At 46.1% G+C, this 21,078-nt stretch overlaps 1 protein-coding gene across 1 annotated transcript in view; it reads right to left on the reverse strand.

The window, feature by feature from the left end:
* Window positions 1–1,545: 1,545 nt before the first annotated feature.
* The window catches only part of CELF3 (CUGBP Elav-like family member 3), a 37,460-nt gene continuing 17,927 nt past the window's right edge, over window positions 1,546–21,078 (reverse strand). Inside the window, exons 3-9 of the mRNA XM_068247920.1 lie at window positions 12,123–12,251; window positions 10,704–10,765; window positions 8,152–8,307; window positions 5,532–5,691; window positions 2,382–2,531; window positions 2,216–2,281; window positions 1,546–1,628 (exon numbers count right to left, since the gene is read on the reverse strand). Coding sequence (XP_068104021.1) covers window positions 1,546–1,628; window positions 2,216–2,281; window positions 2,382–2,531; window positions 5,532–5,691; window positions 8,152–8,307; window positions 10,704–10,765; window positions 12,123–12,251 — 806 coding nt within the window. The remainder of the gene's footprint in view (window positions 1,629–2,215; window positions 2,282–2,381; window positions 2,532–5,531; window positions 5,692–8,151; window positions 8,308–10,703; window positions 10,766–12,122; window positions 12,252–21,078) is intronic.

The following is a 21,078-nucleotide window of genomic DNA, read 5'->3' on the forward strand; positions in this document are numbered from 1 at the left end:
AGTGAAAACGACGGAACCTGAATGGGTGAAATAAAACATTCTGAGATCACAGGGGCTGTTGATGGCCCATATTTCAGGATAATGGGCTGGGAACATCCTTAGATGACTTCACTAGGTCTTATAATGTTGGCATCACAAGCCTCTAGCGTTATCACTAGATCCCATAATTCAGCCTCCACTGGCATTACAGGATCACATTTTCTAGTCCGCATGACATCACTAGTTCACAAAATCTAGTGATTTCCTATGTCACGTTTGGAGATCACAACCTCCAGTTTCCTCACTAAGTTGTGTTCTGGAATCATTGTTTTCACTACCAACAACACTAGGACACATTCTGTAGGCAGATATCCTCTAAGTGTACAGTTCAAAGATCTAAGAAGTGCCTTCATGTCATTGCAAGGTCACATTAAGATTCTGAGGCACAGTCTCTGGGTATGCTACTAGATATATAATGTCTAGACTATTTAGTGGGATGTTAGGAAGGTTTCTAAACAATAGAAGGCATTTGTAGGGTTGTACAACTCAATCAGGTAAAATACATATACTGAGAAGTTCTAAAAGCCACTAAGGTCACCTGAAATGAGATTCTCCTCTGTGTGGGACCCACATGGAACCATCAAACAACTGTAAACAGCAATAAATAACAATAATGAATGGAGAATAAACACCCATGAATAGACAAAGAAACTGCTCTGAACACGAAAAAGGAAACAGAGGGGGGCACAAGAACCACATTCATCATACCGCGCCTAGTATCTCTATCTGGAACCTTTACCATGTGATTTTCACCAATCATGGTAGTGGTAACATTATGGTAAGGTTGCATGGAAGGCCTGAAGTTACGTTAGAATTCCCATTTCTTCCAATTCGTCCTTGTCAAGATATTATTGCCCAAGTCGAATTTGTTTTCAGAAGGTTTGAAAGAGTCACACATTAATGGGAGTCTTTTTCTGAACCCAACCTACGTACGGTTAAGGGTGTGGGTCCCAAGTAATGGCCTAGGTTGGCTGTCTTCCTTTCGTACCCACCTGAACTCCTTAGTATGGCCGGTTGGCATCTTTTGGTCTCTTTAGTTGTACTTTCAGTCTCTTCATGCCAATCTGGAAACCGTTCATGGCCTGAATGGCAGCTTGGGCACTGCCGGGATTGTCAAAACTTACAAAGCCTGTGGAACGATTGTGAGATAACAAAACAATGTAAAGAGGAGAGTCTCATCTGAAGTGGAAATATGTTTCTCATACATTAGCCAACCATTGTGCCATGTTGACCAAGACCAGGCTGGAGTCCCCTTACCGAAGCACTTGCTCTGATTGGTGGCTCTGTCTACAAACACTTTGGCAGAGATGACATTGCCGAATGGGAGAAACATCTGTAGGATCTCCGAGTCGGTGAATTCCTGGGGCAGGTGGTAGATAAAGATGTTGCAGCCTTCTGGGCCTACAGCAGAAATGGGCAATTAGACATTAGATATTGAGGGCAGTCATGCTTTAGTCTTTTTGGAGACCATTGCAAGATGGAATACTCACTCTCCCTCTGTTGCGGTTATTGCGGGGGCTGCTGGGGTAATAATGGCGGAGGCTGCATAAATGCTGGGCTCACCAGGCCATAAGCAGCAGGGTAGGCAGCTGTAAACCAAGTACATGTATAAGAAAAACAAAGGATTCAGCACTCCCTACAATGGTATACCATCTCTGTGAGCTTAATCACCAGGATCTAGGCTTAGGGCAAAGAATCAGAAGCATTAACAATGGCCAGTTTGTTACTATTGTTCCTGGCCAATTCCCCATCAATTTTTTGTTAAAAAGATAGAAGCAGCCTTTTTTTCTGCACTTTGTCCTGCTTTCTAATAGCTGTAGGAGCTGCCATTCCACCCTCTTCCCCCTCCTGTCCCCTGTCCTTATTAATCCAGGGGAAAGTGTGAATGTAATCAAGTGTGACTTCTCTAAACTGTTTGAAGTACAGTGTCCTAGCCTCACTCCACCCCGCAGATGAAAGAATTTGTTTTGCTCACTGCTACTGCTAATTTCAGCAAATCTGCATCTTCTTTTCGCGGACATGGAAGTAAAGCAATAAAAGTCTCTAACAAACATTTAAATGTAAAAAGAAGCTGTTGAATGGATTTTTTTTTATCAATGAGCCTCAATGTTAACTGCTGCTCAGTTCACTTTAACATTTAGCTGTAGTACCACAACTTGCCTGCCACCCAAGTTACCTGTGTAGTGCTGCATGCCCGCATAAGCTTGCTGCAAAGGATCCAGCTGGGTGACCGGACTCTGGGCTTGGGGGAGGAGAAAAGAAAAACCTTCAGTGAAGAATGTTCATTATGGCACAGCAGATATTTTGACCAATATGGAATTTAACATACATACCAGTATTACCTGGATACGGGTGAAGGCCGTTGATGTAGATGGCCTCCGAGCTTGGCTGCACGCTGCTCTGTGTGGGCACTGCACTGTAGCCGTTAACTCCCAGTGTGGCAGGGATGGCTGATACTGGTGTGGCAGCTAGAGTGGGGGGAGTACTGGTACCTGCAAAACAGAGATGTGGACAATGGTATGTCAGTAGCCTAAAATGTAGTGGGTCTTAAAGTGAACCAGAGACGAAGCACACTCATGTATTTTACCATATATATCAGTGGGAGCATTAGAAAAAAAACCTACACTGCTCTCTGTTTCATTCTTCACTGCTCAGCCTGCTTGTTATCAACCCTGATAAAATCCCTGACTGAGCATTCAGTCTGGCTTTGCTCAGGAATCATTATAGCTGAGCCATTATAGCAGAGCCAGAATGGGGCAGGCTTGGGCTTGAAAAGACATCAGAGAAGACAGACTCAGCTATAATGATTCCTGAGCAAAGCCAGGAATGCTCAGTCAGGGATTTTATCGGGGCTGACAACAAGCAGGCTGAGCAGTGAAGGGTAAAATAGAGAGCAGGTAGGTGTTTTCTCTAATTTCCCCACTAATATATATGGTAAAATACATGAGGGTGCTTTGTCTCTGGTTCACTTTAAGGTACATACACACATGCAACTTAATGCTCCACCAACTTGTTTGCACGACCATTACATATACACATGCTGACCAACTTAACAACCAACTCATTTAAAAACTGCGAGTGCACACCATATCCGCATTCAAAAAACAGCGTCATTCAAACAACTTGTACACACGTGGCAAACCTGCATGATAGTTGGTCAGTTGATCCGCCAGTTGGATTGGGCAAACCGCCTCTTATCAGTGGCTCGTCTAGTCGTTTGCCATGTGTACACATGCCCAAGCTATCATCCAACAGAAACATTTGGACGATAGTTGAGCAGAAAAGTTAGAAAATTTGCATGTGTGTACGAGCCTTTACACTCAAGAAAGACAAGATTACTTTCCTGATTATCGTGACATAAAATGTAATGGCCTGCAACTCCCAAGTACTTTCTACATGGTATCACCAAACCTCTCGGACCTCTCAACTTTTTTGGATGACTCTAGTCCTAGAAACCTCTGATTTGAGTGTTTCTGGGATCCAGAGATGAACCTCAAGCATATAGGTTGCAAGTTCCATGGAACAGCCCAAGGTTTATAAGACTCTGTCCTCGGTTCATTCAGCCTTTGCCTTTGACTGCCAGCAGAGTAAGCTACACAAACCCTGCGCACACACAGAGTGCTTCCAAGTATGCAAAATAACCCTTTTATGATTCACAGCTTACATATTTTGCACTTATTTCAAGAGGTTTTTTACAAAATCATTTTCAAAAAAATTAAGAAATAGCCAATCGCGGTTTTATGTAAAACGGTCTATGATACAGGAAACCTCACCTTCAATTTGGGATCTGAAAGAAGAACTGAAACACTTAAAACATTGAAACCTTTCCTAGTGAAGGAGATTCCAACATTGGATCTACAGCGCTTCATGTCCCCCTTCAAATCTACAACCTGGTATGCCGCAGAACAACTGAAGGTCATCTTGAATTAGGTCTTATAAATGGGTGGAGGACAGCGAGCTTAGGAGAAGTAAAATAGGATAAGAGAGTAAACAAGGAGGAAGATGGGGAAGCTCCATGGATTAAGGGAAGAGGGAGAAGATGGACTACTGTGGGGGAAGGGGGGGTTATTGCTGTTATACAGAGAGTCGGGACCTTATGGGTCGTACGACTTTACAAGTTGGACATATTTTGTGATTTAAAGGACACCCAAAGTGAAAATAAACCAATGAAATAAACAATTGTATCTATCTCCCTTCTCCTAAAAATGACTTTTTAAGATATTCCACAGTTTTATTTTATGTTTAAATCTACTTTTTAAGTTTTAACTGTTTTATTGTTTTTGCTCAATGACACATTCATTGAAGTATGCCAGAGCTAAAATCTATGAACCATTGACCCTTTTTATCCCTTTCCTGCTCTCAGAAGCCATTGTTTGCTAGGAAAGTGTTTTATAGTTGGAATTTATTAAGGTGGCCATACACTGGTCGATTTGCCATCAGATTCGACCAAAAGATAGATCCCTCTCTCTGATCGAATCTGATCAGAGAGGGATCATATGGCCACCTTACTGCAAACAGATTGTGAATCGATTTCAGCCTGAAACCCGGTCATAATCTGTGGAGCTGCCGCTGCTGCCGCTCTCCACCCCCCCCCCCCCCCTCATACATTACCTGTTCCGGCGCGAGTCCCCCGGTCCACCGCTGTCTTCTTCTCCGCCTGGTCCTGGCATCTTCTTCGCATCGGCTCCCGGCTGGCATCTTCTCCCATTGGCATCCGCGTATAACTTTCTGTCACTCCAGTGACAGCGGAAGTTCAAATAGAGCGCCCTCTATTTGTACTTCCGCTGTCACTGCAGTGACATAGGAAGTTATACACTGATGCCGTGATGAGAGAAGATGCCAGCCGGGAGGTGACAGCGGTGACTCGCGCCGGCGGAGCAGGTAATGTATCTCTGCTGTATTGAGTCAGTCATCGGGCATTCGAACGCCGCGATCGACGCACTCCCGACCCGCGAAAAATCTTCCGCACGGATGGATCGACGGTAACAATGGATTTCGGACAGAACGTCAGCGGTGTGCGCGGTGATTTCACGGCCGTTTCGATCACTGTGATCGAAACGGCCGTATTTCGGCGGGAAAATCGTTAGGTGTATGGGCCCCTTTATCAGTGAGGGTTACATTGTCAGGACTGAGTCAGCCACTTACATACCTGATATTTAACTTTTTCAGGCAGAGAAAAAAGAAAAGGAACACAGCATAGCTATTTGTGTGCTAGGCACTGTACATACACATGTCTATCTCATCATGTCACATGTCACCTCGGGTATCCTTTAAACATTGATGCTTAGTGTTGTTTTTGGAAATTAATAAAACCTTTTTTGCAAGAGAAAAAAACGGTCTTAATTTTTTTTTCTCCATCTGCCCTTAAAGAGAACCCCCTATCCATAATAGTGAAGTTCTCAGTTTTCCTTTCTTGTTTTAATCAGTATCCCACCATGATTCGGACTCCCAGATTTCTTTAGTGTCATCCCGGCACCGAGCCTTGTTCTCACCTGAAGAGGATGTGATTGGGGTAATTGGTGTGATTGGGGTGGCTATGATCCCGTTGGGGTTGATTGTCGCCATTTGCTGCATCTGGACAGCTGCCATGGTGGCCATAGGGTTGAGGTAAGCACTGTGCGCGGCCACCAGGGTGGCCTGCTGCTGCATAAGCTGTGGGGGACGCAAAAACAGAAACCGGTATTAGACAAGAAGAACGTGACAGGTAAGGGTGACAATACAGATGTGGAATGGTAGACAAGTCTAACACCATGAGAGCGAGTTACTAAATATTTAGCAAATTATTTTTTAATTTCACGTATTGTACAAATGACAACGGTACATAAGATGCATACAGAGGGATGTCCTTTTTACCAACAATATGGTAAAATTCTTTATTGCAAAAATGGTTAAGTTGCAAAATAGGGCAAAGGCTCTGAATGCTCTTTTCAACGGTCTTGTTGGCATTATCTACTTACCTTTGTAAGTGGGAAATAAACTGTTTTACTGGCAACTAGGCATGGCCGATGAGTTGATGCAGGATTGTGCACATTTTGTATGCAAATGTATGCAGCTTTAAAATGGACCAATCAAAACTCCACCTTGGTGAAATTCGATTGGTCCATTTTCAAGATGTAAAATTAGCATAATCCTGCATGAACTCAGAATTATTCTCATGTCAATGACCATCCCTTTTGGCAGCCAATACTGTACTTACCTATCATTTTTAAACTGTTTTTGTTTGTTTTTTTTCCACCATTGGCAGCTCCTAGATCTCTCTGATCTCTTTTGGGAGGTCTGTTTATTTACATTTGTATCATTATAATCTTGTTTTTGGGAGTAGCAACCACATTTGAAGAAGATCTGCCACTTACATACCTGATATTTAACTTTTTCAGGCAGAGAAAAAACCTGGTTTGGCCCGAGTTTTCCCACACATGCTCTATACAACCACTCAACCACTATGGTTGTGGTCTGGCAACCTGGGTTTTGGAGTTGAGTATGTATTGCAGTGCAGCCTGGTAAGTTGGGGTGCCGGGTGGTGCCAATAGTGAAAATATAATATAACATTACCATTGTTTTGCTACAGACTTACCTGGCACCCTATTCTCCCCCTAACCCTGCTCCTAACGCATGACACTAAAATCACCTCTTAATGCCTAACACTAACCTCTTAGCACCCATACAACTGCATCTCTCAACCAAGTAATAGGCGATCGGCTACTAATAGCTGATCAGTATTTGGAACTACTAGCTAGTGAAAACCATAGCCCAACTCTTAGACGCAATACTTGATAACCTGCTACTAACAAATGATCGCCTACACCAGTGATACATAAACTTGGCTCTCCAGCTGTTAAGGAACTACAAGTCCCATAATGCATTTGCCTTAATGAATCATGACTGTGGCTCTCAGACTCCTGAAATGCATTGTGGGACTTGTAGTTCCTCAACAGCTGGAGAGCCAAGTTTGCCTATCACTGGCCTAGACTATTCTGCGACTTACGTATAGACGACTGGCTACTAATCACCGATCAGCTAGTGAAAACCATAGCCTAACTGTAACTGTAACGATTAGATGCAATACTAGACGATCGGCGACTAATAGATGATCACCTAGTCACACTCAGTATAGACTATCTTCTTCTACTAAAAGCCGACAGGCAAGTATCTGACACATTTGTGCACCCAACTCACCGTCTCGGTGCCCTGTTGCCTATAACTTGAATTGGCATCTATCTTTGTTGCGAGTATCCCTCACCTTTAACTTGCCATATTTTTTTATGTGTTTTTTTTTTTCATTTGGAAGGTGACTGAGTCCCAGTATATGAAACTAGGAAAGAGTTCTTTATAGTCCATGTGGTCAAAAAGGACCTGAACTCATGCACAGGACAAAATAACCTGTATGTAATTAGAGAGTTTAGCCTGTCTAACTCCCCCCTCATCGGTGACTGTAATTTGATACCTCAGCTGTGTCAGCTCAAGGAACTCCTCTGCCACGGCAAAGCAGCCAATTTGTAAACACAGGATGTTAACCCTTCATCTGCTTCTATGAAAGCAGGAAGTAGACACACTCTAGATTTATTGCAGGATTTGTATCACCTGTAACAAAGAAATGTTTCTTCTGTAAAGGTTATTATGCTGTTGTGTATCTTTTACAGCAGAGAGGAAGTTCTGAGTTCAGGTCCGCTTTGAGTTTTGGAATAAGGATGGGTTCTTCCCAAGAACTGTTGTGTTTTATGGTACGAGGGGTGAAGATGTGGGATGATTTATCCCACGAGGCAGTAATTGTAAAATCAATAACATCATTTAAAAAAAGCGACACCAGATGAGTTTCTTCTGTTTAATATGACCCATAATTATTGCTACTAAGAGACAGTGAAAGGCTGGAAATGTCATTGCTTTTTGTGAGGTCAGGGAGGGATTCCCATCGTCGGGGGGGGGGGGGGGGGGGGGGGACGGGGGACGGTGAGAGAAAGAACACAAAGATGTTCTCAACCTAATTGTGGAATAACAGAATCATGCAAAGTCCTAGTAACCATGGTGATGATAATGATGTCACAGCTAATCGGTGATGTCATGCAGTCACAGTGGAACATAGGTAATTGTATAGAAGGAGCGCATTGAATTCACCTGATCACTTACTGCCTGTGTGTACGCGCTGTACGCTCCAAACTGGAGGGCGATGGGACTGAACATTCCGAGCTGATTGGCAACTTGCTGCATCCGGCGCAGTCCCCGCTCCTTCTCCGTGTCTGCAAATTTTACCATCAGACTGGAGGAGGCGCCCTGCAGACAAAAAGCGTTACATGAATGGGACAATTCGGCATAATGTCATTCCCACTTTCACACCCCACACAGTGCACAGTACTACTTCCACCTTCTACAATGCACATTACCATTCCACAGTACAGCACGTTACCACTTCCACACCCCACACAGTGCACATTACCACTTCCACATTCTACAATGCACATTACCATTCCACAGTACAGCACATGTTACCACTTCCACACCCCACACAGTGCACAGTACCACTTCCACATTCTACAATGCACATTACCATTCCACAGTACAGCACGTTACCACTTCCACACCCCACACAGTGCACAGTACCACTTCCACATTCTACAATGCACATTACCATTCCACAGTACAGCACATGTTACCACTTCCACACCCCACACAGTGCACAGTACCACTTCCACATTCTACAATGCACATTACCATTCCACAGTACAGCACATGTTACCACTTCCACACCCCACACAGTGCACATTACCACTTCCACATTCTACAATGCACATTACCATTCCACAGTACAGCACATGTTACCACTTCCACACCCCACACAGTGCACAGTACCACTTCCACATTCTACAATGCACATTACCATTCCACAGTACAGCACATGTTACCACTTCCACAGTCTACATAATGCACAGCACCACTTCCATATTTTACAATGCACATTACCATTCCGCAGTCTACACAATGCACAGTATCATTTCCATATTGCACAATGCACATTAGCATTCCACAGTCTACACAATGCACAGTACTACTTCCATATTCTACAATGCACATGACCATTTCACAGTACAGCACGTTATCACTTCCACTATCTACACAATGCACAGTACTACTTCCATATTCTACAATGCACATGGTCATTCCACAGTACAGCACATGTTATCACTTCCACTATCTACACAATGCACAGTACTACTTCCATATTCTGCAATGCACATTACCATTCCACAGTCTACACAATGCACAGTACTACTTCCATGATAAGCAATGCACCTTACAATTTCACATTACAGCTTCCATTAGAGACAGTACATGTTACCACTTCCACAGTCTACACAATGCACAGTACTACTTCCACAATCCACTCCACACACTGTACAAATTTCAATTCAGCAGGACATTACTGTGCAGGGGGTCTATGTATAAATGTCATACAGAAATGATTTAGACTTTGCCCGTTATTCTAAACCTGTAAGCAGCAATGGGATGAAAGTAACCATTAATAATGGATATTGAAGGCTGTCTACCTGTGATGCAGCAAACAGTGAGCTGATTCAGGCACTATCTAGGTGCCCAGTACATATTATCCTGGCGCTCAGTCTGTTGGGCGAAGGAAGGTAAGCTTAATGATGGCTTACCCTGCTGCCGCTAAAATACTGGATGAAGTTAAATACTATTCCCCCTCCGAGTAATAGCAACTTGGAGGGAGAAGTTATTTGGAGTCCGGCAGGCAGATGTGAGTAGCGCTATGATGTTCTCTGTATATTACTACGATCCACGTTCGTTTGCTTGGCACAATAGTGATTTAGCACTCTGTACTTTAGCATCTCGAGCATTTTGCACTATCTTCCACGTCTTCACTTTTACTCCTCTCCTGACAAAACCCCCTTTGAAGGGTGAAACATGTAGTGTCTTTTGAGTGTTTCACAGTCACTGTTCATCTAGTACATTTAGATGGTCACAGATAGGTAGTGACCTTGTTCAGCATGCCGGGGCCTACACCTATTTCAGTGCACTAGTCGTATGAAAGACTGCTCACCTTGGGGTTGATTTACTAAACCATGCTAACTCATAGCACGGCCGTGCCAGCGTTTTGTGTGCGTTATAACGTGCGTAACGTTTTTGTGCACAATCACAAATTTTCGTGCGGTAACGTGTATTTTTGCACGGAAAAATTCGCAATTGCGTGCGCAAAACGCTAGTGCGGCCATGCTGTGAGTTAGCACGGTTTAGTGAATCAACCCCCTTGTTCTTGTAATTACTATTCACCCTCCACTATTCCCCCTCCAGGCCTCCATGGACTGTGGGGTAAAACGTAATTTGGCTGCCAGCTATTGCTATTGTTTTTATCGTAATTTGGGAGCTGTGTATTGCCGGTACCAAAATTACTCCCTGATCACCAGCGTCTGGTGCACACAAAATTTCCAGAGGCATTTTTGTTTGACTCTGGATAAAGCTGCTGAACCAGTAGTGCTGCCACCTCTGGACTCTTTCCTATAATCCCATATTACTGGAACCATGGGACTGGTGCTGTCCAGTCACATGACTGTCCTGTAGGAGGATAATGCTGCTGAAAGAGCATAGCTGTCACCACGCAAGACACACAGGACTCCCACAATGCCGAGGGATAGCGAAGTTGCATCTGGTCTTACCGGAAGTGCGTTGATGGCCGCTTGCGCCTCCGAATGTGTCTGAAACTTCATAAATGCACAACCTAAGCGCGGGAGACACCACATTACTACACGACACAGGGGCGCCACTGCATCACAACACAGTCATCACAATACTGGCACAAAATGGCTGCACTGCATCACCTAGGATTACTATGATAGGCCAACTAGGGGCTGGGAAAGATGTGGGGCAGGAGTTAGGGTCTACATGATTACATCACTACTCCACTCAAAACTCATAGCTAAGTGACTGCTAGTGTAGGCAAACACTACTTGAGGTTTTAGGTAGATTAGACACTTGATTCAATACAATCTGCAATCCCTGGTGGTGGGGAGAGCAGAGCCGTGGGCCTGTGTGTGGTGGGGGGTGCAGGGTCATTGGCGTGGTGGGGGTGCAGGACCATGGGCGTGTGTGTGGTGGGGGGCTGGGGTGTGCGCGTGTGTGTGGTGGGGGGCTGCGCCGTGAATGTGTTTGTGTGGTGGGAGGGCAAGGCCGTGGCCGTGTGTGTGTGTGGGAAGGGGGGGGGCAGGGCCGTGGATGTGTGTGTGTGTGGTGGGTTGGCAGGGCCATTGGCGTGTGTGGTGGTCAGGAGGGCCGTGGATGTGTGTGTGTGTGGGGTGGCAGGGCCATGTGCGGTGGGGGGGCAGGGGCCGTGGGCATGTGTGGTGGTAGGGAGGGCCGTGTGTGGTGGGGGAGCAGGGCCATGGGCGTGTGTGTGGTGGGGAGCAGGGCCGTGTGCGTGCATGTGTGTGGTGGGGGAAGGGGCCATGGGCGTGTGTGTAGTGGGGGGATAGGGGCCATGGGCATGTGTGTGGTGGGGGAGCAGGGCCGTGGGCATGTGTGTGGTGGGAGGGTAGGGGCCATGGACATGTGTGTGTGGTGGGGGAGCAGGGCCGTGGACGTGTGGTGGGGGGCAGGGCCGTGGGTGTGTGTAATAGGGGAGCAGGGCCGTGGGCGTGTGTGTGGTGGGGGGCAGGGCCATGGGCATGTGTGTGGTAGGGGGCAGGGCCATGGGCATGTGTGTGTGGTGGGGGAGCAGGGCCGTGGACGTGTGTGGTGGGGGCAGGGCCATGGGTGTGTGGTGGGGGAGCAGGGCTGTGGGTGTGTGTAATGGGGGAGCAGGGCTGTGGGCATGTGTGGTGGAGAGGCAGGGCCGTGTGTGTGTGTGTGATGAAGGGCAGGGCTGTGGGCGTGTCTGTATGGTGGAGGGCAGGGCTGTGGGGCCGTGTTATGCAGTCTACAAATCTTTAAGGTGTGAATAGTGCCCTCTTTGCAGGGTAGCAGTGGTAGGTGAGTCACCAGAATACATCCGATCCTTTCTATCTATGAAGTCGCTGTCTAAATTCAATCTACAGCCACGGAAGCAGTGAGAGGATAACCAGTCTCAGGCTTAGATCTACCTTTGCTGGTCCCATCAGGCCCCCGCAGAACCGTACACTCGTCAATATTCCCAAAAGGCTCAAACATCCTGCGCACGTCTTCATCAGTCTGCTGCTTGCCCAGCATCCTGACAAAAAGCTTGCGGTCTTCTAGATGATGGAGAAAGGAGGTTACTGTACAGCTGGGGAAGGGTGAGGGGGTTACTGTGTAATGGGTGGTGGGGGGGGGGGACAAGGCAAAGAACGCAGAATGGAAAGCGTATCCACATTGAACTACTGTACTGATTTCAGACCTCTGAAAGGGCAGATGCTTGGAGAAACATTTAGGACCACAATTATACTTTATGCCCATCTAGGCCAGAGATCTTATGTTGCCCTTCTCCTTATGAACTGTAGTGAAAATAACAATCAATAAAATTTTGCAAATTAGAAACAAACCTTGTGAGATATTATGTGGAAGGGGTATGGCCCGATTGAATACAATATATATATATATATATATATATATATATATATATATATATATTTTATCTGAAAAAATACAAAACTTTATTCTTCACTTGCAAAAGACAATATACAAAATTAGCATAAAACCATATATGGCAGCGGAAACCCCATATCCCCAACAAACCCACACCCCAAAACCCGCTCTACCTAGGGCCCTCTAATTTAGAGAGGATCCAACCGGTGGACTCAGTGCACGTAGATAATGAATAAAAGCTGCGCAGCTTCAAAATCAAAAGAAAAAATCAAAAGACAAAAGAGTCCAATCTAGCCACATGACTATAGCCAGGGTTCATTGTAGATGTTCCAATATGGAGAGAGGCCAAAGCAAGGAAAAGCAGGTATCCTCAACTCTCAGCAAACCATGCAGACACTAGTGTTGGGCGAACTCCTAGATGTTTGGGTTCGCGAACGTTCGCCGAACATCGCCGTGATGTTCAGGTGTTCGCGCCGAACTCCGAACATAATGGAAGTCAATGGGGACCCGAACTTTCGTGCTTTGTAAAGCTTCCTTACATGCTACATACCCCAAATTTGCAGGGTATGTGCACCTTGGGAGTGGGTACAAGAGGAAAAAAAAAATATTTGAAAAAGAGCTTATAGTTTTTGAGAAAATTGATTGTAAAGTTTCAAAGGAAAAACTGTCTTTTAAATGTGGAAAATGTCATGTTTCTTTGCACAGGTAACATGCTTTTTGTCGCCATGCAGTCATAAATGTAATACAGAGAAGAGGTTCCAGGAAAAGGGACCGGTAACGCTAACCCAGCACCAGCAGCAGCACACGTGATGGAACAGGAGGAGGAGGCGCAGGAGGAGAAGGCCACGCTTTTTGAGACACAACAACCCAGGCCTTGCATGAGGACAAGAAGCGTGCGGATAGCATGCTTTTTACCGCCATGCAGTCATAAATGTAATAAAGATGAGAGGTTCCATAAACAGGGACCGGCAACGCTAACCCAGCAGCAGCAGCAGCACACGTGATGGAACAGGAGGAGGCGCAGGAGGAGAAGGCCACGCTTTGAGACACAACATCTCAGGCCTTGCAGGAGGACAAGACGCGTGCGGATAGCATGCTTTGTACCGCCATGCAGTCATAAATGTAATAAAGATAAGAGGTTCAATAAACAGGGACCGGGCGGCAACGCTAACCCAGCAGCAGCAGACGTGATGGAACAGGAGGAGGTGCAGGAGGAGAAGGCCACGCTTTCAGGCGCAACTCAGGCCTTGCATGAGGACAAAAAAATGCGTGCGCAAAGCAATGCAATGAGTAGTTTTCAGGACACAATGGGCTATTCGGAGGAGCTATTCCCACCCCCACAATCTTCTACCTGTGAAAGGTCAATGCAACAGCCACAAATGTTGTGCCCGGATTCACAACCTTTTTCTGTGGAAAATGCACCTCGCACTGAAATGCAAGGCGAGGCCGAGGATGAACATGACGTCAACAACTCAACATGACGCAAAATGGGGGCGGAACAGAAAGCTGCTTTCAATGTTTTGAAGGCCTTAATTGCCTCCGGTGGCCAGTTAGATGCATCATTCATCACACCCAAATCCCAGAGCAATGTGTGCAGGAATTTGAATCGCAGGAGGTGTACCGAGATCATCTGGACAAGTGACCAAGTTACAAGTGACCAAGTGACAAAGTGAAAAGTGACAAAGTGACCAGTGACAAAGTGACAAAATGACTGACAAAGTGACAAAATGACAAAGTGACAAGTGACAAAGTGACCAGTGACAAAGTGCCAAGTGAGAGGTTGTTCTGGGGAGCTCTACTCCACTGCACACAGTCACATATGAGGAGAGGTCTCGTCGGGACTGCTGATCCTCCTCAGCTTGCTCAAAGCCTTGAGGGTTCCTGAAGATCCTCTGCTTGGAGTTCGCCGGGGTTCAGCTTGGTGTCGGGGTCGGCGGCGTCCTCCTCACTCCAACGTGGCAGATCTTCTGTTGAAGGAAAAAAAAACAACATTTTTTAAAGTCCAGTACCGCTTCTGAAGGACTCACTAAGAGATGCAGGAGCGCTTCAATCTAGCGCACCATCGCTCGCTGGGTGATGTCCCTCCCTACGCGCTGGAATTCTACGCTGCACATGCTAGCACGCTTTTGCGCAGTGCCGAGGCGCATTCCAGCAGCTAGCTACCAAGCTTCTGTGGATCTGATTGGGCCACCATGTTGGATCTCCAAAATTTTGAGCAATCCACGTTGCTTGTGACTGAGCAGTGACAACTCTACAGTCAGCATTACAATACCACTGCTGTGTTTACTGAAGAAATCAATGTTGAAGACGGAAACCGCTGGCATGATGCAAGTGGGGGAATCTGAAGATGAAAACGATCAGCGTGATGATACCAACATCAGGCAACCTGCCTCAGGAAACGCTGGTCCCAGCTATGACAAAGAACAGGACGAGGAACAGCTGGAGTTGGAGCAGGAATTGGATGCCCCCACTACCGAGGGACAGAGCGGTGCACGTTGGACTTCCAGAATTTAGCGGGAATGGACAGCAGAAGAGGAAGAAAGTGATGCTGGTGACGAATATGGTGCATCACAACAATCACAACGCTCACAAGAACATGAAGACAGAGGAGTCTGGCAGGATTCTCTGGCACACATGGCTCAATTCATGCTAGACTGCATTGAACGCGGCCCGCGCATTATTCACTATTCATTATTATTCATTATTCTGGACAACACCAATTACTGGGTTTATACCCAGTTTATACAAACACAATGTTAAAAAACTGATTGAAGAAAGTGTCAGACAGGTCAAAAATGGAACAATTCCAGCAGATTGACATCCTCCTCCTTCTCTAGCCAGTTGTACGCCGACAGACTGACTTCAGCAAACACAGGAGGACCAGGAGGGCAGCAAAGAACACAAGCTGCTGCTAGTGCCCAAAAGGGAATGGTATTGGCAGTGTCCTTGGAGTGGGAACATTTTCTGACACCCATGCAGCAGCCCACAGAACAGCAATCGGGCAGTTCCACATCCTCCAACACCAATCGCCTGGAGAAGATGGTCAAGGACTACATGTCAGATGGCGTAGCTGTGTTGAACAATCCATCTGCAGACAGACGGTGAGTGTGACAGCACAGAAGGACCATGGCAACTCACTCATAGTACCACAGTTTGATAGTGCTGCCCAAAAAATTATATGGATCCGTGGACCTGGGCAGTACTGGGAAGTGGGAACGCAGATTTTAGTACCTAAACACACGATACAACATGTTTTCCGGGGTCGGACTCTGAGGCACATACAGATGGTCCCGATCATCATCCTCATCATACAACTCTTCTCCTGAGTCTGACCCACCCACCACCTCTGCCACCCCAACATCCCCAGACACAGACCCCTCATCGTCCTCAACATTAACTTGGGATGCTGGCCTGAGCCCGACCTCCTCCTCCACATCAGGCCCCATCATCTCCTCAATGGCAGCCCTCAATAATCGCTCTGGCGCCGGACCGACACAACGTTCTCCTCCGGCGACGGCTGCTGCTGACCACTGGCTGCTGGGGTGGATGTTATAGCTTGCGTGGGGCGTTGGCTGTTGCTGTTGTTGGGAGTGCTGCTCACAGCGGAGGTCTCTGAGGAACTCATGGTGAGCTCATATAGTGGTTGACGTTGAGTGGAGTATTACTGATCCCAGCAATATACACACTGACTGGCAGAGTACGCAATGCTATATAATGGTTGATGGTGAGTGAAGTACTACAGATCCCAGCAATATACACAGTGACTGGCAGTACAATGGTATGGGTGGGTGAGCAGAGTACTACAGATCCCAGCAATGCTATATAGTAATGGGGTGACTGAGTGAGCGGCAGTGTACTACTGTTCCCAGCAGACACAGAGTGGCAGTAAACACAATGCTATATAGTGTGGCTGAGCGAGCGGTGTACTACTGTTCCCAGCAGACACAGAGTGGCAGTAAACACAATGCTATATAGTGTGGCTGAGCAAGGTACACAGAGTGGCAGTAAACACAATGCTATATAGTGTGGCTGAGCGAGCGGTGTACTACTATTCCCAGCAGACACAAAGTGGCAGTAAACACAATGCTATATAGTGTGGCTGAGCGAGCGGTGTACTACTGTTCCCAGCAGACACAGAGTGGCAGTAAACAGAATGCTATATAGTGTGGCTGAGCGAGGTACACAGAGTGGCAGTAAACAGAATGGTATATAGTGTGGCTGAGCGAGCGGTGTACTACTATTCCCAGCAGACACAGAGTGGCAGTAAACACAATGCTATATAGTGTGGCTGAGCGAGGTACACAGAGTGGCAGTAAACAGAATGCTATATAGTGTGGCTGAGCGAGCGGTGTACTACTATTCCCAGCAGACACAGAGTGGCAGTAAACACAATGCTATATAGTGTGGCTGAGCGAGGTACACAGAGTGGCAGTAAACACAATGCTATATAGTGTGGCTGAGCGAGCGGTGTACTACTATTCCCAGCAGACACAGAGTGGCAGTAAACAGAATGCTATATAGTGTGGCTGAGCGAGGTACACAGAGTGGCAGTAAACACAATGCTATATAGTGTGGCTGAACGAGCGGTGTACTACTATTCCCAGCAGCGACACAATGACTGGGGGGACCCTGGCTAGCGTGGCTGGAGCGCGAACTACCCTGCCTGCCCAAAGCTAAACCCACAGACAAATGGCGGAGATATGACGTGGTTCGGGTATTTATTTACCCGAACCACGTGACCCGTTCGGCCAATCACAGCGCTAGCCGAACGTTCGGGGAACGTTCGGCCATGCACTCTTAGTTCGGCCATGTGGCCGAACGGTTTGGCCGAACACCATCAGGTGTTCGGCCGAACTCGAACATCACCCGAACAGGGTGATGTTCTGCAGAACCCGAACAGTGGCGAACACTGTTCGCCCAACACTAGCAGACACCACCTCAGATGTTTACAGTTCATTAATATTCACATGTGCTCCGTTGCTTAATAGCTCTTCACGGTAACCATACTGACATGTATGTGTTTTTTGATGCTTGTATCTCTGACATCCAATATCTGTTGCATATGCACAAAGAGCCAGATTCATGCAGCATTAGTGGAAACAAAAGTGCATGCAACAGTAGCTCAGGCAGATATTGGCAATGTTGGCATTGGCAGTTCTTAGCAGATAAGCAGATAAGCACATTTAAGCTGAAAACCGATCAAACAGCCAGTGGATACAAAGCAGCAGCAGCCATGGAGCATGATAACAATGCGTGTCAGCCAAAAGCGTGTGGGTTGCATAAAGTTGCCCAGTGGGCTCTTACTCATCCGGACAGGATTCCTGCAGGTGACAGCAGCGTTGTCCGAGAGGAGGTGATGTCCTGTTGGAGCATGGGGAGTCAGGCACCAGGGGGGTCCCCTGCCATAAGAGAGGACGGCGTCCCCGATCGATTTCGCCGGCTACTACCGGCTTCTTCAGGAGGCGTGTAAAATTTTGCATGTTTGACAGTATTCATTTATAGATTATTTAGTCAGTGTTTGCCCACTGTAAAATCTTTCCTCTCCCTGATTTACATTCTGTAATTTTATCACTGGTGGTGACATCTTTAGTTCTGCCAGGTGATCTGTACTGAATGTTCGTTACTGAGAGTTCTATGCACAGAGGGAGATCTTGCTTGCTTGGCAGTTTGAAAAAGCCATTATTTCCCACAATGCAACAAGGTTCACAAACAGCAAACTGTCAGGAGCATATTGGAGACATCACACTGTGGCCCATTCAATCGAGTGATTTTTCCGCGATTTTCCCCGGAAAATCACTGGACAGTGCAGCAATTTCTTTGCGATTGCGTTTAGCGCTTCTATAGCACTGAAACGCGATCGCCGGGAAATCGTCTGAAAATGGTGCAGGCTACGCGTTTGCGTTTCGCGATTTTGGGCGATTTGCAGCAATTAGCGCAAATCGCCCAAGTAAGAACGGGCCCATAGGGTTTTGTTACACTAGCGCTTTCAAAAGTGTGAGCGTTTGAGCGTTTTTTGCCGAAACCGCCAGCAAAACGCTCAAGTGTAAATGGAGCCTGTGGGAGGGGTTTCACCACAATATCAGCTATACAGACCCCCTGATGATCCGTTTGGGAAAAGAAAAATATTTCTCCAGCTACTGATTGGAATGAAGTTCAATCCTGGGTTAGAGATCCTCTTTAACTGATCAAGATACAGCGGCTGCTATCTTTTTTTGGTACTTTTCTGTTAGCCGGGCGCATCCACTAGGTGGTGTTATTTCTATTCCCCCTCCAGGCCGCCATGGATAGTAGGGAAAGATGTAATTCTGTTGGAGTTTTGTCGCCACCTAGTGGATGCGCCCGGCTAACGGAAAAGTACCGCAAATAGTTCTAAGTTGATGCTCAATTATGCAAATTATATATTCAAATTTATGCATCTTAAAATGGACGAACAGCAAATTGATGGGATTTTATTGGTTCATTTTCAAGCTGCATAAATTTGCATACATAATATTTACATAATCCTGCAGTAACTTGGAATTATTTGCATCTCATTCACCATCCCTAATGACAAATGCCAGAATGATCAGCAAAAGAAAAAATAATGGTACTTTTCCGTTAGACGGGCGCATCCACTAGGTGGCAATAAAACTCCACCAGAATTACATCTTTCCCTACTATCCATGGTGGCCTGGAGGGGGAATAGTATTTAGCGCCACCTGCTGGATGCGCCCGGCTAACGGATAAGTACCCTATTTGCATCACACTGGCTAGAAATCCCTATTAGTAGTGTCCTAATTCACACACCTGAAACAAGCCTTCAGCCACCTGATCTGCATATGCCTGATCAGGGTCTACGGCTAAAGGTGGCCACTACCGCTCCAATTACTAATGAAAAATCGTTCTAGCGATCAGATAATTCTGATTGGATGTGATTGGCTTGGTTGTAAATCTCCGTTAATAGGCACAATTATTTACGAACATTTATAAAAACAGTCGTCCGATTGGATTTTCGTTGAACCAAGATTTGGATTTTCTTGTTGGTTGTGATAGCTAGGAAGCAAAGATTGGTTCATTGATGGTGTAGTGAACAATGTATTAGATATTTTACTTCCAATCAAAATTTGATCGTTCTAACAATTTTCGCTAGAAATTGGATCGTTAATGACCCCCTTAAGGGCTTGTTCACACTAAGGGCACTTTTTTTTTTTTTTTTTTTTTTTTTAAGCGCCAGCGAATTTCAAAATCACCCTAAAAGTGTTTGTGCAATTATTCCCTATGACAGTGTTCACATCTGAGCGGTTCGATTTTGATCCGATCACCAAAGTGCTGCCTGTACTATTTTCGGGGCGATTTGCCTCAATGGAAGGTATAAGGAAGCCGCAAAGCACGTGAAAAAGCACATATAGCGATTTCCAGAGCGCTTTCATGAATAAATACAATGGGCTTGATTCAGTAAGCAGTGCTAACTGTTAGCACGCTTCTGAAAAGGCCATTAGCACGCCTAAACTTAGTTTGGGCATTTTAAACTCAGATCACGCGCAAAGACCCGCGCGCGAAGTGCCCATTCACGTCTATGCGACGGACTTAGCGGTACCTAGCATGCGATCTGATTATAGAAACGGTGCTAACCTACTTAGCACCCTGGTTAACACGCCTACAGTCTTTAGGAGTGCTAAGTAGGTTAGCACCGTTTACTGAATCAAGCCCATTGTATTTATTAATTTCCGGGTGAAAGAATTCACTTCCTGACTGACGTCAGGAAGTGATAAAAACAGAACAGCTCTGCAAAACGCTTAGAAAAGCTCTTTATAAAAAATCGCAACGCACAGGTAAGCGCCGGGAGGCGTAAAAAAAATTATGCACAAAATCACAAAACGCTGGCGTCAGCGATTGAGATTTATGATGTGAACAAGGCCTAAAAGTATTGAGGCAGAGGATCAGCAGGGCAGCCAGGAAATCTGCATTGTTTAAAAGGAAATAAACATGTCAGCCTCCATATTTCCTTTAATATGTCATTGCTAATCCTCCATCCCTGTGCAGAGCACCCCTCCCCCCCGACACTCTCTAATGCCTTCCTTGTACACCACAACATGGGGGACTGATTGGGAACATTGAGTAACGAGTAATATAAGATGTCACACCACCCAGAAATGATCATTCAGTGTTTGATGGTTGCTGGAGAGATAAAGCACCCAATGCTTTCATCTGTCTCTTGCAGGGACGGGGTAATCTTTGTGTCCTTGAGTTCCCAGCTCTACATTTTTGCTGTAGCCATTAAGGTGGACCCCCCCCCCCCCTCCCCCAGCTGGAACGCTGCCAGGCTAGACGGAACAAAGATACTATGGTGGGGGCAAGACTGGTTCTAATAATAACGAGGCCCTGAGTAAAAATGAAGCTGGGGGCCCTTACATATTCCTACTGTACTGACAGTAAACTTGTGACCCCCACAGTTCCTGACTTGTGGGTTCCCTAAGGAGATTAGGGCCCTGGGCAGCTGCCCAGTTTGGCCCTATA

Source organism: Hyperolius riggenbachi, chromosome 8, assembly GCF_040937935.1.
Source record: "Hyperolius riggenbachi isolate aHypRig1 chromosome 8, aHypRig1.pri, whole genome shotgun sequence".
In the NCBI taxonomy this organism is placed as follows: Eukaryota; Metazoa; Chordata; class Amphibia; order Anura; family Hyperoliidae; genus Hyperolius; species Hyperolius riggenbachi.